Source organism: Aedes aegypti, chromosome 2 (assembly GCF_002204515.2).
Source record: "Aedes aegypti strain LVP_AGWG chromosome 2, AaegL5.0 Primary Assembly, whole genome shotgun sequence".
NCBI lineage: Eukaryota > Metazoa > Arthropoda > Insecta > Diptera > Culicidae > Aedes > Aedes aegypti.
In genome coordinates, this window is record NC_035108.1 from 251,935,562 (window position 1) to 251,952,013 (window position 16,452).

Consider the following 16,452-nt stretch of genomic DNA (forward strand, 5'->3'; position numbering starts at 1 on the left):
CTTCCGTAAATTGAAGGACCCAAAAAACAAATGGATTTGAGTAACATTGTTGTCTGGTTTGATTGAAGTATACTAAACAATGCTTATGTTTTCAAGCTTTAAAAGAGAGAGAGAGAGAGAGAGAGAGAGAGAGAGAGAGAGAGAGAGAGAGAGAGAGAGAGAGAGAGAGAGAGAGAGAGAGAGAGAGAGAGAGAGAGAGAGAGAGAGAGAGAGAGAGAGAGAGAGAGAGAGAGAGAGAGAGAGAGAGAGAGAGAGAGAGAGAGAGAGAGAGAGAGAGAGAGAGAGAGAGAGAGAGAGAGAGAGAGAGAGAGAGAGAGAGAGAGAGAGAGAGAGAGAGAGAGAGAGAGAGAGAGAGGAGAGAGAGAGAGAGAGAGAGAGAGAGAGAGAGAGAGAGAGAGAGAGAGAGAGAGAGAGAGAGAGAGAGAGAGAGAGAGAGAGAGAGAGAGAGAGAGAGAGAGAGAGAGAGAGAGAGAGAGAGAGAGAGAGAGAGAGAGAGAGAGAGAGAGAGAGAGAGAGAGAGAGAGAGAGAGAGAGAGAGAGAGAGAGAGAGAGAGAGAGAGAGAGAGAGAGAGAGAGAGAGAGAGAGAGAGAGAGAGAGAGAGAGAGAGAGAGAGAGAGAGAGAGAGAGAGAGAGAGAGAGAGAGAGAGAGAGAGAGAGAGAGAGAGAGAGAGAGAGAGAGAGAGAGAGAGAGAGAGAGAGAGAGAGAGAGAGAGAGAGAGAGAGAGAGAGAGAGAGAGAGAGAGAGAGAGAGAGAGAGAGACGCGTCGACTCAACGATAAATGCCCGTGGAATAAGTCAAATTTTGTTTTTTTTAGAGTTTACCTCAATTTGAGTTATTTTAACCCGCTACGATGAGTTACAAGCTAACGAATGGTGAAAAAATGACCTTTGTTAGCTTTCTCGCTATTATCATTGACAATTTGTCAAACGAAATGTCAGTTAAGTCAAATTTGAGTTACCCCACGGAAGAGCCGATTTGATTGAAAAGAAGTCAAATTTAGGTTGATTTGTGGCTCCGTGTAGTGTCGTATAAGTATAGAATTGAACGATATGATTAAATAAGATTTAAAAAAAATCCTTACGTTCTCTTTGTTGAATGCTACAGTATCTGAATGGATCGCCTTCATATCCACCAATACATGTACACGAAGGAAGATGGTTGACAACCTGGCATTCCGCATTTTGACCGCAGGTTCCCGGACATGGGTCCTGGCATTTATTTCGAACGCATGCTCGGTTTGAAGGACAATCAGAGTTAAGAACACATTCCGGTCGGCAACCTTCGTATGGATTTCCAAAGTGATCCTCAATACAAGTACATGATCCGGCGCCATTCTGTTCTCTACAAACGGCATTGGCTCCACATGGACTTGGAGTGCATGGTGATGTTGGTTCTCTCGAGACGTCCTGTTGAACAGGCACACACTGAGTGAATGGATCCCCAGTGAATCCTATCGAACAGATACACATGGGCGTATGGCTAACGACTCGACATTCAGCGTTTGCTCCACAAGCTCCCGTACACGGGTCTTGACATTTCTGCCGAATACAGGCGAGGTTACTGGCACATTCTGAATTACTGACACATTCAGGTCGACAGTTGGGAGGTGAACCACTCATATTATCCAAACATGTGCATGATGGAGAATCACCAACGGGTCGGCATTCGGCGTTTGGACCACATGGAGATGGTTGGCATGGATTGACAGGGGTCATTTGAACTGGGGGTTCAACTGTAAGGAATGATATTTAGGATTGTTAGCAAAGTAAATAGGTGATTTGTATTGGGTGAGTATACTTATGGGTTGACAACGAATGAATGGATCTCCAGTGTATCGTTCAGGACAGCTGCAGATCGGGTTATGATTTACAACAGAGCAACGTGCTCCGACGCCACATGTTCCTGGGCATGGATCTCTGCATTTTTGGTTGTTGCAAGCCTGATTCTGTGGACATTCAGAGCTAACAACGCATTCCGGTCTACATGTTGGAGGGCTTCCAATATATCCAGGCACACAAGAGCATACAGCTTGGCCGTTAATCTCCCGACATTGGCTGTTTGGACCGCAAGGTGATGGATTGCACGGGTTGCTAACTGGTGGAGCCTGTTGAGGTCTACATTGCACAAAGGCGTTTCCGGCCATTCCATTTGGACAGCTGCACATTGGAATATGGTTGATGACTTCGCACAAGGCATCTTGTCCACACGTTCCTGGACAAGGATCTATACATTTGCTGCGTATGCAGGCTCTATCACGTGAACAGTCAGAGTTCAGAACACATTCAGGTCGACATCCTTGGTACGGGTCTCCCTGGTACTCTGGTAAACATGTGCAGATTCCATTGCTGCACTGCGCATTTGGTCCACAAGGAGATGGATTGCATGGATCATCCCGCACTGGTTCTCTTGGCGGTGGTTCAGGATAACAATTTGTGAACGGATCACCCGTATATCCAGCCTCACAGGTACAGATCGGTGTATGATTGATGACGTTGCATCTGGCACCAATTCCGCATGATCCAGGACATGGATCTCTGCATTTCTCGTTCATGCAGGCTTGATTACTTGGACATTCCGCGCTGATGGTACATTCAGGTCTACAGTTTGGCGGCGAACCAATATAGTTGACTAGACAAGAACAGGATGGCACTCCATTGACATTTCGACATTGTGAGTTTGGTCCACATGGCGAAGGAACGCAAGGATCTCGTACTACGATTTGAGTATCTTGTGGAGGTGCTGTTGTTGGGGAATGATCGTTAGTTCAATGATGACTTAATTGAGTAAAGGTTTTGGGTGATCTTACGTGGATTGGGGTAGCAACGTGTGAATGGATCTCCTGTGTAGCCAGATTGGCACGAGCAGATTGGACTATGGTTGTTAACATTACATCTAGCATTGGTTCCGCATGTTCCTGTGCAAGGGTCAACACATTTTTGATTGACGCATGCCTTATCCAGAGTACATTCAGAGCTTGTTACACATTCCGGTCGACATCCAGGAGGTGATCCTATATATGTCGGCAGGCACGAGCAAACGCCCTGACCGTTAATCTCACGGCACTGACTATTCGGACCACATGGACTTGGTTGACATGGGTTCACATATTGTTGAATTGCTAAGTAAAAATTTCATAAATAGATTTTTTAGCATTACATTATTCCAGTAACTTACTACTTGGACAATTTCAAAATTTGCTTTATAATATGGTTTTTTGTTGGTGACGGGTTTTAAGTTGTTATTCATTTTAAGCCCAATCAAATTGAGGAAATCTATGGTATCCAAATAATTTGAAATTGCCGCAAATAGGATAAGTATATTTGTAATAATACGCTTGTCTGAACAATGATTGAAAAATAAAAGATCCTTACGTTCGCGTTGTTGCACGTTGCAGAATCTAAATGGATCTCCCTCGTACCCTGTCCAGCATGTACACGATGGTAGATGGTTAACAACTTGACATTCGGCATTTTGTCCACACGTTCCCGGGCATGGATCTTGGCATTTGTTGCGAATACATGCTCTGTTGGATGGACAGTCAGAATTCAATACACACTCTGGTCGGCATCCTTCGTAAGGGTTGCCGAAGTGATCTTCCATGCATGTACACGACCCAGCTCCATTTTGTTCCTTACAGACAGCGTTTGCACCACAAGGACTTGGGGTACAAGGTGAAATTGGTTCCCGAGAAATGTCTTGTTGAACTGGTGAGCATTGCGTAAATGGATCTCCTGTAAATCCTACTGAACATATGCACATGGGTGTATGACTGACTACTCTACATTCTGCGTTATTTCCGCAGGCTCCTTCACAGGGATTTAGACATTTTTGACGGATGCACGCAAGGTTATAGGCACATTCTGAATTACTGATACACTCAGGTCGACAATTAGGAGGCGAACCAATCATATCTTGAAGACAAGTGCAAGATGGGGAGTCTCCAATTGCTCTACACTCAGCATTCGACCCACATGGGGATGGTTGACAAGGATTGACTTGGATCATTTGTACGGGGGGCTCAACTGAAATGTTATGATTAAATTATGAATTTGTTTTATATATTGCTTATTGATGGAAATACCTATAGGTTGACAACGAATAAATGGATCGCCAGTATATCGATCTGGGCAACTGCAAATTGGATTATGGTTGACTACTGAGCAGCGTGCTCCAACGCCACAGGTTCCAGGGCACGGATCTCTACATTTTTGGTTGTTACAGGCTTGATTTTGTGGACACTCTGAGCTCACGACGCATTCTGGACGACACATTGGTGGACTCCCAATGAATCCAGGCACACAAGAGCATACAGCTTGGCCGTTGATCTCCCGACATTGACTATTGGGGCCGCAAGGTGATGGATTGCATGGATTACTAACTGGTGGAGCCTGTTGCGGTCTGCATTGTACGAATGCATTTCCAGACATTCCATTTGGACAACTGCACATTGGAATATGGTTGATAACTTCGCACAAGGCATCTTGTCCACACGTTCCTGGACAAGGATCAATACACTTGCTGCGTATGCAGGCTCTATCACGGGGACAGTCAGAGTTCAGAACACATTCAGGTCGACATCCTTGGTATGGGTCTCCCTGGTACTCTGGTAAACATGTGCAGATTCCATTGTTGCACTGCGCATTCGGTCCACAAGGAGATGGATTGCATGGATCATCCCGCACTGGTTCTCTTGGCGGTGGTTCAGGATAACAATTTGTGAATGGATCACCTGTATATCCAGCCTCACAGGTGCAGATCGGTGTATGATTAATTACGTTGCATCTGGCACCAATTCCGCATGATCCAGGACATGGATCTCTGCATTTTTCGTTCATACAAGCCTGATTGCTAGGACATTCGGCATTGATCGTACATTCAGGCCTGCAATTTGGAGGGGCTCCAATATAATTGACCAGGCAAGAACAGGATGGCACTCCGTTGATATTACGACATTGCGAATTAGGCCCACATGGTGAAGGTATGCATGGATCTCGGACAACGACTTGGGTATCCTGTGGTGGCGCTATAGTTGTGGAAGGATCGTTAGTTTGAGAATGATCGATATGAGTGAAGGTTAGAATGGTCTTACGTGGATTGGGGTAGCAACGTGTGAATGGATCTCCTGTATAGCCAGATTGGCATGAACAGATCGGACTATGGTTGTTAACATTGCATCTGGCATTGGTTCCACACGTTCCTGGACAAGGATCAATACACTTTTGATTGACGCACGCCTTATCCAGAGAGCATTCTGAGCTTGTAACACATTCTGGGCGACATCCAGGAGGGGTTCCGATGTATGTGGGCAAGCACGAGCAAACGGCCTGTCCGTTGATTTCACGACACTGACTATTTGGACCACATGGACTTGGTTGACATGGGTTCACATATTGTTGGATGGCTGTTGACATACAATTTTTTGTTAGATATATGTATACGATAAATTAATATTCGTTAAAGCGTTTAAACGATGATTTAAATCAATATCATCGATCTTATGTGAGTCAGTTTAGAGAATGATGATTCGAAAGTCGTTTTTTTTATAAGAACTTGTTAAGTCAAATACAATTTACAAAATGTATTTAAATTTCTGAAAAAAAAATGCTTACGTTCACGTTGTTGGACATTACAGTATCGGAAAGGATCCCCTTCATATCCTGAAATACATGTGCATGAAGGCAAATGGTTTACAACTTGACAGTCCGCATTTTGACCACATGTTCCCGGACATGGATCCTGACATTTATTTCGAACGCATGCTCGGTTTGAAGGACAATCAGAGTTAAGAACACATTCCGGTCGGCAACCTTCGTATGGATTTCCAAAGTGATCCTCAATACAAGTACATGATCCGGCGCCATTCTGTTCTCTACAAATGGCATTGGCTCCACATGGGCTTGGAATGCATGGCGATGTTGGTTCCCTCGGTACGTCCTGTTGAACAGGCACACACTGAGTGAATGGATCCCCAGTGAATCCTATCGAACAGATACACATGGGCGTGTGGCTAACGACGCGACATTCAGCGTTTGCTCCACAAGCACCCGTACACGGGTCTTGACATTTCTGCCGAATACAGGCGAGGTTACTGGCACATTCAGAATAACTGACACATTCAGGCCGACAGTTGGGAGGTGAACCAATCATATTATCCAAACATGTACATGATGGAGAATCTCCGATGGGTCGACATTCTGCGTTTGGACCACATGGAGAAGGTTGGCATGGATTGACAGGGGTCATTTGAACTGGGGGTTCAACTGTAAGGAATGATATTTAGGGTTGTTAGCAAAGTGAATAGGTGATTTATATTGGGTGAGCATACTTATGGGTTGACAACGAATGAATGGATCTCCTGTGTATCTCTCAGGACAGCTGCAGATCGGGTTGTGATTTACAACAGAGCAACGTGCTCCGACGCCACATGTTCCTGGACATGGATCTCTGCATTTTTGGTTGTTGCAGGCTTGATTCTGTGGACATTCAGAACTAACAACGCATTCTGGGCGGCACATTGGTGGGCTTCCGATGAATCCAGGTACACAAGAACATACAGCTTGGCCGTTAATCTCCCGACATTGACTGTTTGGACCACAAGGGGATGGATTGCACGGGTTGCTAACTGGTGGAGCCTGTTGAGGTCTACATTGCACAAAGGCGTTTCCGGCCATACCATTTGGACAGCTGCACATTGGAATATGGTTGATGACTTCGCACAAGGCATCCTGTCCACAGGTTCCTGGACAAGGATCGAAACACTTGCTGCGTATGCAGGCTCTATCACGTGGACAATCGGAGTTCAGAACACATTCCGGTCGACATCCTTGGTATGGGTCTCCCTGGTACTCTGGTAAACATGTGCAGATTCCATTGTTGCACTGCGCATTCGGACCACAAGGAGAGGGATTGCATGGATCATCTCGCACTGGTTCTCTTGGTGGTGGTTCTGGATAACAGTTAGTGAATGGATCACCCGTATATCCAGACTCACAGGTGCAGGTCGGTGTATGATTGATGACGTTGCATCTGGCACCAACTCCGCATGATCCAGGACATGGATCTCTGCATTTCTCGTTCATACAGGCTTGATTACTTGGACATTCCGCGCTGATGGTACATTCAGGTCTACAGTTTGGCGGCGAGCCAATGTAGTTAACTAGACAAGAACAAGATGGCACTCCATTGATGTTTCGACATTGTGAATTTGGTCCACATGGTGAAGGAACGCACGGATCTCGGACAATGATTTGGGTATCTTGAGGTGGCGCTATGATTATGAGAGAATGATGATTAATATGGGACGTTTTATGTATTGCAGAGTTGAGTTCTCTTACGTGGGTTAGGGTAGCATCTCGTGAATGGATCTCCAGTGTAACCAGATTGGCATGAACAGATCGGACTATGATTGTTAACATTACATCTTGCATTGGTTCCACATGTTCCTGGACAAGGGTCAACACATTTTTGATTGATGCATGCCTTATCCAGCGAACATTCAGAACTGGTTACACATTCCGGTCGACATCCAGGCGGAGATCCGATATATGTGAGCAGGCACGAGCAAACGCCCTGACCATTTATCTCACGACACTGACTATTTGGACCACATGGGCTTGGTTGACATGGGTTCACATATTGTTGAATGGCTGTTCGAAAAAAAATACTTAGTGTATGGAAAAACAATCTAATTTCATTGTTTAGTCAAAAATAAAATTAAAATTGCATAATATGTTTCTGTGCAATGAACGCAATTCCCGATTCACTATATAATATTATTTTGAGTGATATCAGGAATGCGTTTACTTTTTGCACGGCAAACGAATTTCAATTGTTCATTGGATTATTAACAATTTTATATAAAAAATATCTTACGGTCTCTTTGTTGTGTATTACAAAAACGGAATGGATCTCCTTCATATCCTTGGAGACATGTGCAAGATGGCAGATGGTTAACAACTTGACATTCCGCATTTTGACCGCAAGTTCCTGGGCATGGATCCTGGCATTTGTTACGAACGCATGCTCGATTAGAAGGACAATCGGAATTCAGAACACACTCCGGTCTGCATCCTTCGTATGGATTTCCAAAGTGATCGTCGATGCATGCACATGAACCGGCACCATTACGTTCTCTACAAATAGCATTAGCCCCGCATGGACTAGGGACACATGGCGATGGCGGTTCTCTTGGAGAATCCTGTTGAACAGGCACACACTGAGTGAACGGATCACCAGTGAATCCGATCGAACAAATACACATGGGTGTATGGCTAACGACTCGACACTCAGCGTTTGCCCCACAAGCTCCCGCACATGGATTTTGACACTTCTGACGGATACAAGCCAGATTGCTGGCACATTCGGTGTTACTGACGCACTCTGGTCGACAATTTGGAGGTGAACCAATCATGTTATCTAAGCATGTGCACGATGGAGAATCGCCGACAGGTCGGCATTCCGCATTAGGACCACATGGAGATGGTTGACATGGATTGACTGGGGTCATTTGAACTGGAGGTTCAACTGTAAAAATGGTATTTATTGTAGTTCTTTTTCTTTGTTATGAGCGATTGATTATGAAATGAACATACTTATGGGTTGACAACGGATGAATGGATCTCCAGTATATCTCTCAGGACAACTACAGATCGGATTATGATTGACGACAGCGCAACGTGCCCCAACGCCACAGGTTCCTGGACATGGATCTCTGCATTTTTGATTGTTACATGCCTGATTTTGTGGACATTCAGAGCTAACAACGCATTCTGGGCGGCACGTTGGTGGGCTTCCGATATATCCAGGTACACAAGAGCATACAGCTTGGCCGTTAATCTCTCGACATTGACTGTTTGGGCCACAAGGTGATGGATTGCACGGGTTGCTAACTGGTGGAGCCTGTTGAGGTCTACATTGAACAAAGGCGTTTCCAGACATTCCATTTGGACAACTGCACATTGGAATATGGTTGATGACTTCGCACAAGGCGTCTTGTCCACACGTTCCTGGACAAGGATCTATACATTTGCTGCGTATGCATGCTCTATCACGGGGACAGTCAGAGTTCAGAACACATTCAGGTCGACATCCTTGGTACGGGTCTCCCTGGTATTCTGGTAAACATGTGCATATTCCATTGTTACATTGCGCATTCGGTCCACAAGGAGAGGGATTGCATGGATCATCTCTCACTGGTTCTCTTGGTGGTGGTTCTGGATAACAATTTGTGAATGGATCACCCGTATATCCAGCTTCACAGGTGCAGATCGGTGTATGATTAATTACGTTGCATCTGGCACCAATCCCGCATGATCCAGGACATGGATCTCTGCATTTCTCATTCATACAAGCCTGATTGCTTGGACATTCGGCGTTGATCGTACAATCAGGTCTGCAGTTTGGCGGCGAGCCAATGTAGTTGACTAGACAAGAACAAGATGGCACTCCATTGATGTTTCGACATTGCGAATTAGGCCCACATGGCGAAGGAACACAAGGATCTCGAACAACGATTTGAGTATCTTGTGGAGGTGCTGTGATATGAAAATGATAATTAGCGTGAGAATGTTTGATGGGTTGAATGGTCTTACGTGGATTGGGGTAACATCTCGTGAACGGATCTCCTGTATAACCTGAACGGCACGAGCAGATCGGACTATGGTTGTTAACATTGCATCGTGCATTTGCGGCACACGTTCCCGGACAAGGATCGACACACTTTTGATTGATGCAAGCTCTGTCTAGAGAGCATTCAGAACTGGTGACACATTCCGGTCTACACCCAGGAGGAGATCCAATGTACGTGGGCAAGCACGAGCAAACGGCCTGTTCATTAATTTCCCGGCACTGACTGTTTGGACCACACGGACTTGGCATACATGGATTTTGACTTACAATTGCTGTGAAAATATTTCAGTTTTTGAATTATTCTTATATTGCGGTTCGAAGCGGTTTCAGCATATAGATTCTTGCATTCAGCGTAAAGAGAAGCGTAGGCTTTGGAACAGATATGCGCCCTTGATGACGATAATTCTGGAACGTATGTCATTCCAGTTCATCGTCATCAAAGTGCCGAAATAGATTTGTTTCTTTGACATAGATAGATAACGCTGCAAAGTGGTTCCAACGTGTATTTCGCGGCGAAAAAAGGGTGATTGCTAGCATAGCAGTCCTTGTTAGTTTTTTGCTCTAGAGTATAGAGCATGACAGAATTCAGCATTGCTAGAATATGTAAACCTGCTCACATATTCTAGCTTTGTTTCAATAAGCGGTAACAAAAACGTCCGTTTGGCAGGAAAGGTCAACGCAAGTACGTAAGCTCGTAAATTTCTGTCCCAGTTGTCGTCGTCGTCGTCGTCATGTTAGTAGTCGCAGAATAAGTAAAGCTGGGACGCCGTCCCAACTGGTGCATAAAAATATTGTGAAGCATGATCTTACGTTCTCTTTGTTTGACATGGCAATATCGGAAGGGATCTCCCTCGTATCCATCGATGCAGGTACACGAGGGTAGGTGGTTGACAACTTGGCATTCGGCACTTTGACCGCACGTTCCGGGGCAAGGATCCTGACAGCGGTTACGAATACAGGCCCGATTCGTGGGACAATCCGAATTCAAGACACACTCGGGGCGACAACCTTCGTAGGGATTCCCGAAGTGATCCTCGATGCAGGTACACGACCCGGCACCGTTCTGTTCCCGACAGATGGCATTGGCCCCACATGGGCTGGGCACACAAGGGGACTGATTCTCTTTGGGAATATCGGCTGGAAAATGAATCGAGGGGGAAGACTCAACGGTAAGAATACGGTATCGATCGGCAAGCGGAGGTGTAACCGAACCATGAAGCGGACTGAAGCGACCAACCTTATAGCGTATAATAAGCACCGAAGCAAGGGGGGTGGGCGGCGTTGTTGTTCATTGCAGTGGGTGGGAGGAGGTTTGCGATTGCGTTTGGTTAGATTTGCGTGTGAATTGCGTGGATTGTGGAAAATATAGCTAAATTTGTGATATTGTACGGTTTTTTGTGGATGCGTTGCGGCAGGCAGGTGTTATAGGTGGAGAATTCAGCAAACTTACCTTCGTGAATTCTCGTGAGGCTTTGAAGCTTAAGCTGGTTTGGGGCCCATCATACGACTTAGGTGTAAATTTGGAAAATGTTGGTTTTGGTTAAATAGGCAGACTTGAATGGTAATTGTCCCGTCGAATGATGGGCCCCTGTGAGTGGTTTTCCCTTGGAGGCATTAAAAGGCTTTGTGATCGAATGTATCGTCGCCGAATTTGGAAAGTTAATTTTTGGCATTTGTTATGTCAGAATAGAAACTGTTCTGGGATTAGGCCAAATGAAAGGCGATACATTTTATCTCGCTAAGTGAGCATGTTCTTTGCTTCTACCAGTAATAAAGCGCCCTTGGAATTCTAAACTATTTCAGCTCACCAAGTGGGTGGTCGTGGCTCCACAGTTGTCTTGTGATATGTCTAAAAGCCCTCCGTTACAATGAGACAACTGTGGTTATGGATTGGTGGTGTGCAGTTTTATGATTCCCTTCGAATTCTGTCTACAACTGATGTGCTTCTGATTTGAAAAGACGATACCTATTTTTTACATTATTAAAAAGGTATAAATACTTAATAACAAATTCTGCTACACATGAATCAAGAATGTAATGGTTCCAAATAATATTGAAGTTAATTTTTTTTAGAACTAATATTTTGTGCTAAACGAGGCTTTGATTTCTATTACAAATTTTGTGTAATTTGTGCAAATAGCGATTTTTTTTTGTTTTCTTGCGTTACGTCCCAACTGCGACAGAGACTGCTTAGTGTTCGTAAAAGTACTTCCACAGTTATCAACTGCGAGTTTTTCGTTTACCAGTGGATAAAATTTCCCTTTCAAAAAGATCATCGAGAGTAGTGTTTGACATTCTGATTGTGAAACTTGCTCTTGTGGACAATTCTATTAATAGTTCAGCGAGCAATTCGTATTCAGGGCAGAATAAGATTCTTCGATCCCTAGTGACAATGGTTGTCTAACTAACGTTCCTTCCCTTTCCCGATGGCCGTATGGACGTGGCCGGCGCAGTTATTGACTTTTTAATTTTGAGTTCTGGATTTGTGCACAGTGAGAATGGTTAATTAATCTCAAGCCCTACTGGTAGGATTTGCTACAGATCGTTGACTTGATCATAATTAACTTTAAATAAATTTATGGTAACACATGCTGCGAACTTTCCGATTTGGATTTAATCATGAACCATAAAAAACTCATTTTACATCATACTTTTTTGAGACATTTAATCATAGTAGAAAATTATGAGTATTATTCGTGACCAACGATAAAGCCTGACTCCTAAGTTTACAAATTTCATTACAACAAATGAATCACAATTTGTAATTGATAATCATGATTATTTTTTATGATTAACTAGCTGTCCCGGTATACTTCGTACTGCCAAGTAGGTATTGGAGTAGGCCATGGAAGATCCTTGTACAAAATGTCACAGTTTAGTTCCCATTTCTCCCACTTCCTCGGAGAGTTTTTTTTTGCCAAAGTAGAGATTTCTGTGATAATTTCGACATCTCTCCGAGCACAATTTCGCTGCGAAATTTTCTCCAGATTAGACTCAAAGATAATTACAGTACGATTTATTGCGCACAGATCACACAATTGCACACAGCAAGGTTTTTTTTTAACTAGGTAGGCTAATTGATCGACTGTCAAAAGGCTGGAACAACATAACTTATGACAAACTTTGATTGTATACATTTGCATTGCGAAAACGTATGCGAGATACGACTGTGATAATAGGAAATTTGGAGAGAGTATAAATGGGTGTAAAAGTAGCAATACACACTCTGAAAGATCTTGAATGCCAATTAGGCATTTCACGGCGAAATTCTCTCTCTTTCGCTCTTCAACAAAACTTGGAAACAATGGTGCCAGTACCTGTCAACTTTGACAGGTACTGGCACCGTTGTTCTCAAATTTACCGAAGGAGGGGAAGAGAGTGATTTTCTGATGACGTCACCGTGTAATGGGCCATAAGAGCGACTGTAAAATATAAAGTTGCCTAGTCGATATTTCGTATCTTGATATTGAGTTAGAGAACCAAAGTAAACGTTGATTCTCATGGCTATCTCGATGATCTCTTAAGTCGCATTTGCACTGGTTTTGTGTTCTATCATCATTGAAATTTTCATGACTTGGTGACGAGTGAAAAGCAATCGGATCGGCAGCACTAGAATTTATTTTAATTTCATCTCAAAGTTTCTGGCAACAGCTCCTGAAGACAGCACTTTTGATTATCGTGGCTTTTTCAACGTAGGGGAGGACAGGGCAATCATGAGCACTCATCAATTTTAAGACTAATCAGCTCACAAAACAATGTTTTTTAAGACTTTGAAAATTATTCGATTGAATAAGCAAGCTTTCTTCTAGAGCCGAATGACAATTTGAAATCAAAGAAGTTCTTTGAAGAGCCTAGAAGAAACATTGAATAGATTCTGTGAACCGGTTTCTCTTCAAGCATGCCAAGTGAGCAGAGATTGCAATCGGTGGTAATTAGGAAAATATCTCACGTTTCGCTCTCTGCAACAATCATGATCGACAACACTCCGATTTACATACAAAACGGTCAAGTTTAGATATCTTTTCTTCTAATATATCGATTGATGTAAAATTTCAACTGCATGTTGTCATTCAAATCATATCATAGACTCAAGCGTTACGACTAGAGTTACTGTGCACGTGCTGTAGCCTTAGGTACAGGAGCCTCATTTGAACTTACGACTCATACAAAATTTTTAAATTTTCCATACAAAAAGCCTCACGGAGGGAAGTGAGGATGAAAAATTTCCCATTTTGGCGTGACGTAATAAATGGATACTGCCTAACACGGTCTGCAATGGGTGTGAAAATGCCACATCAATTCCTTCCCTTACACTTCACTAGCTTACATTGTAGCAGGAGCCATTATCACTTGTAGAAAACCTAGACGGTAGGACAAGCTCAGGTTGAACAGGTTTTTCAACTGGCACGATATATACCCAGAAATACAATTGGATGTCGGATTTTCTAGCAGAATATTGCATTGGTCTATAGTAGCAAACAAATGGCAATTTTCCTAAAGAACGGTACATATTCCGAAACTTTTGTTAGTTTTACTGTGAAGATTGGGTCTTTTACAGACAAGTTGCATCGAAGTGTGGATGTTAATCTAGATTTAGTGTAACCATTGAAATTGTGAGTTCGAAATTTTGATTTATTCTGGTACAAGTTGCATGAAATGCATTTCGCGGTAACTCGAACATATGTTTGCAGCACCCTCTCAGAAATTCAATGAAACTTTCTAGTTTTGTAGATTCTAACTAACTTAGTCACTAAGTGTGCTATAGTTCTTTCATAAATTATCTGGACTATCGTTTAAAAGGACAACACTTTTTACCCGATTTTTTTTTCCAAACCAAATAATGATAACTCATACAAAAAAGTGTTGGATGACTTGTAGATACCTGTGTAAATTTTTGAACAAAAATTCTTAAAAAAATTCTTTCGTCGCCTACACTAAGAAAAAATAAATGATTTTAAAAATTTGAAGTCAACTTAAAGAAAATGAATGAAAAATGTAATTTTGTCTCTGATAAGTAATTATTTCAATGAAGCTCAATAAGCGAGACAATTTTGTCTAATCAGTTCATTTTAAATTATCGCGAATTCCTTATAAAAAGGGCTCATGACGCGTTTCTCGCCACATTATATTCAGAGTTGGCAGCAATCTCTTCGAATACAAATAAAAATGGATATGAGAACTTATCGAAAATATTGTTCCTTTATTGTTTTGTCTAGTGTCAAGGGAAAATTTGAATACATGTGAGAGAAAAACACATGATTTTTTATATTTCATTTTATCATATTCCTTCAATATTTTTATCGGTGATGCATTAGATATAACATTGTCGATATCGAACCGATATCCTAAAATTGAAATATGAAAAATCATGTTTTTTCTCTCGCATGTTATCTCATTTTCCTTTGACACTTGACAAAACAATAAATGCATAATATTTTCGATAAGGTCTCATATCATTTTTTTTGTATTCAAAGAGAGTGCTGCCAACTCCGAATATAATGTGGAGAGAAACACGTCATGAGCCCTTTTTATGAGGAATTCGCGATAATTTAAAGTGAACTGATTAAACAAAATTGACTCGCCCTTTGAGCTTCATTGAATTCTGAGATTATTATGACTTTCACTTGTTCGGATTTGTTTGAAAATGACACTACAAAATATAATTTAAGACAACAAGAAAACTTTTGTTAGAAAAAAAACTTGTTTTTCTTAAAAGTGCCCCTCTCGCGATGTATGAACGGTTGGTAGTAAACATAATAACCTATTTTGTGCAAAATTTCATTAAAATTAAAAATGGATTTTTTTTTAAATCGATTCTAAGCTTTGAAAATTATTTATTTTCAATGTAGGCCACAAAAAAGAGAAATTTTTATATGGATTTCTCGATAATTTAAGGTAAAAATGCAGAAATGGAGAATCAGACAACCACTCGCTGGTGTTGACCGATCGATCAAATTTTCAACCCAAACGGTTGTCTGGTTCTCTAGATTTGTGTTCTAGAAAATCCAAGGTTTGGTAACTAAGTATGCGAAGGTCTGCAAATACAGAAACTTCAATAGGGTCCTAAAGCCTTGTCTCAATTTTAGTGCCAAACGCTTAAGTTTAGGTCAAAAACACATGTTTACTCAATTTTCTAATGTTTTCCGTTGATTTAAGTCCAAAAAACATTTTTTTTATGTTTTTTATAGATTTTGCCACACCCCTTGGGCTAAACTCAAATTTTGGTTATATTTTGTTTTCCGTGTCCCTTCCGAAATGTCAGATAGGAACAGCCCCAGTGTTAAAACTAAAACCCCTGTAGTATTTTTGTCGACTAAGCGAACGTCAAACATGATCAAAGGTGTCAAGGTTCATTTATGGACCCAATTTCTAAATTAAACTTTAAACATGATATAGCCGTTGTTTGGGCGGGGAAAATTACTAAAGCAGTTGCAGTAACATGCTTTTTCGTGTTATTAAATAAAAACTAGATTTCGTTAAAAATTTTAGGACCCTATTGAAATCGAAGAGGGTGCTTCCTAACGTATTTTGACAGCTACTAAAGGTACCACTATGGGCGATCAGGTGGCCAAAAATCGAAAAAATGACTTGTTCTGATAGGTTTTTCTTGTGCGTCATTCCATAGTAAATTCTATTACGATATTCCTGGAATATCAGGACAAGATCTTTTATATTTTAATTGATACAGTATGTCAAAGTTAGAGTTTTAAAGAAAAATGAAAAATTCAGTGCAAACACATTGAATACAATATGCTGCATAATCGTAATATTTTATACAGATCTTTATACTATTATTCAAAAAGCTATCTTAGAAAAATAAAAT

At 42.0% G+C, this 16,452-nt stretch overlaps 2 protein-coding genes across 2 annotated transcripts in view; one reads left to right on the forward strand and one right to left on the reverse strand.

Annotated features, from left to right (window-relative positions):
* LOC5576949 (acyl-CoA synthetase family member 4 homolog) overlaps nucleotides 1-16,452 on the forward strand; it is a 388,950-nt gene that overhangs the window by 52,612 nt on the left and 319,886 nt on the right. The window lies entirely within an intron of this gene.
* LOC5576948 overlaps nucleotides 1-16,452 on the reverse strand; it is a 109,741-nt gene that overhangs the window by 30,017 nt on the left and 63,272 nt on the right. Inside the window, 12 exon segments of the mRNA XM_021844802.1 lie at nucleotides 1,084-1,734; nucleotides 1,800-2,741; nucleotides 2,809-3,120; nucleotides 3,374-4,024; nucleotides 4,084-5,025; nucleotides 5,092-5,403; nucleotides 5,612-6,262; nucleotides 6,328-7,269; nucleotides 7,337-7,648; nucleotides 7,875-8,525; nucleotides 8,594-9,901; nucleotides 10,440-10,766. Of these exon segments, the coding sequence (XP_021700494.1) occupies nucleotides 1,084-1,734; nucleotides 1,800-2,741; nucleotides 2,809-3,120; nucleotides 3,374-4,024; nucleotides 4,084-5,025; nucleotides 5,092-5,403; nucleotides 5,612-6,262; nucleotides 6,328-7,269; nucleotides 7,337-7,648; nucleotides 7,875-8,525; nucleotides 8,594-9,901; nucleotides 10,440-10,766 (8,001 nt within the window).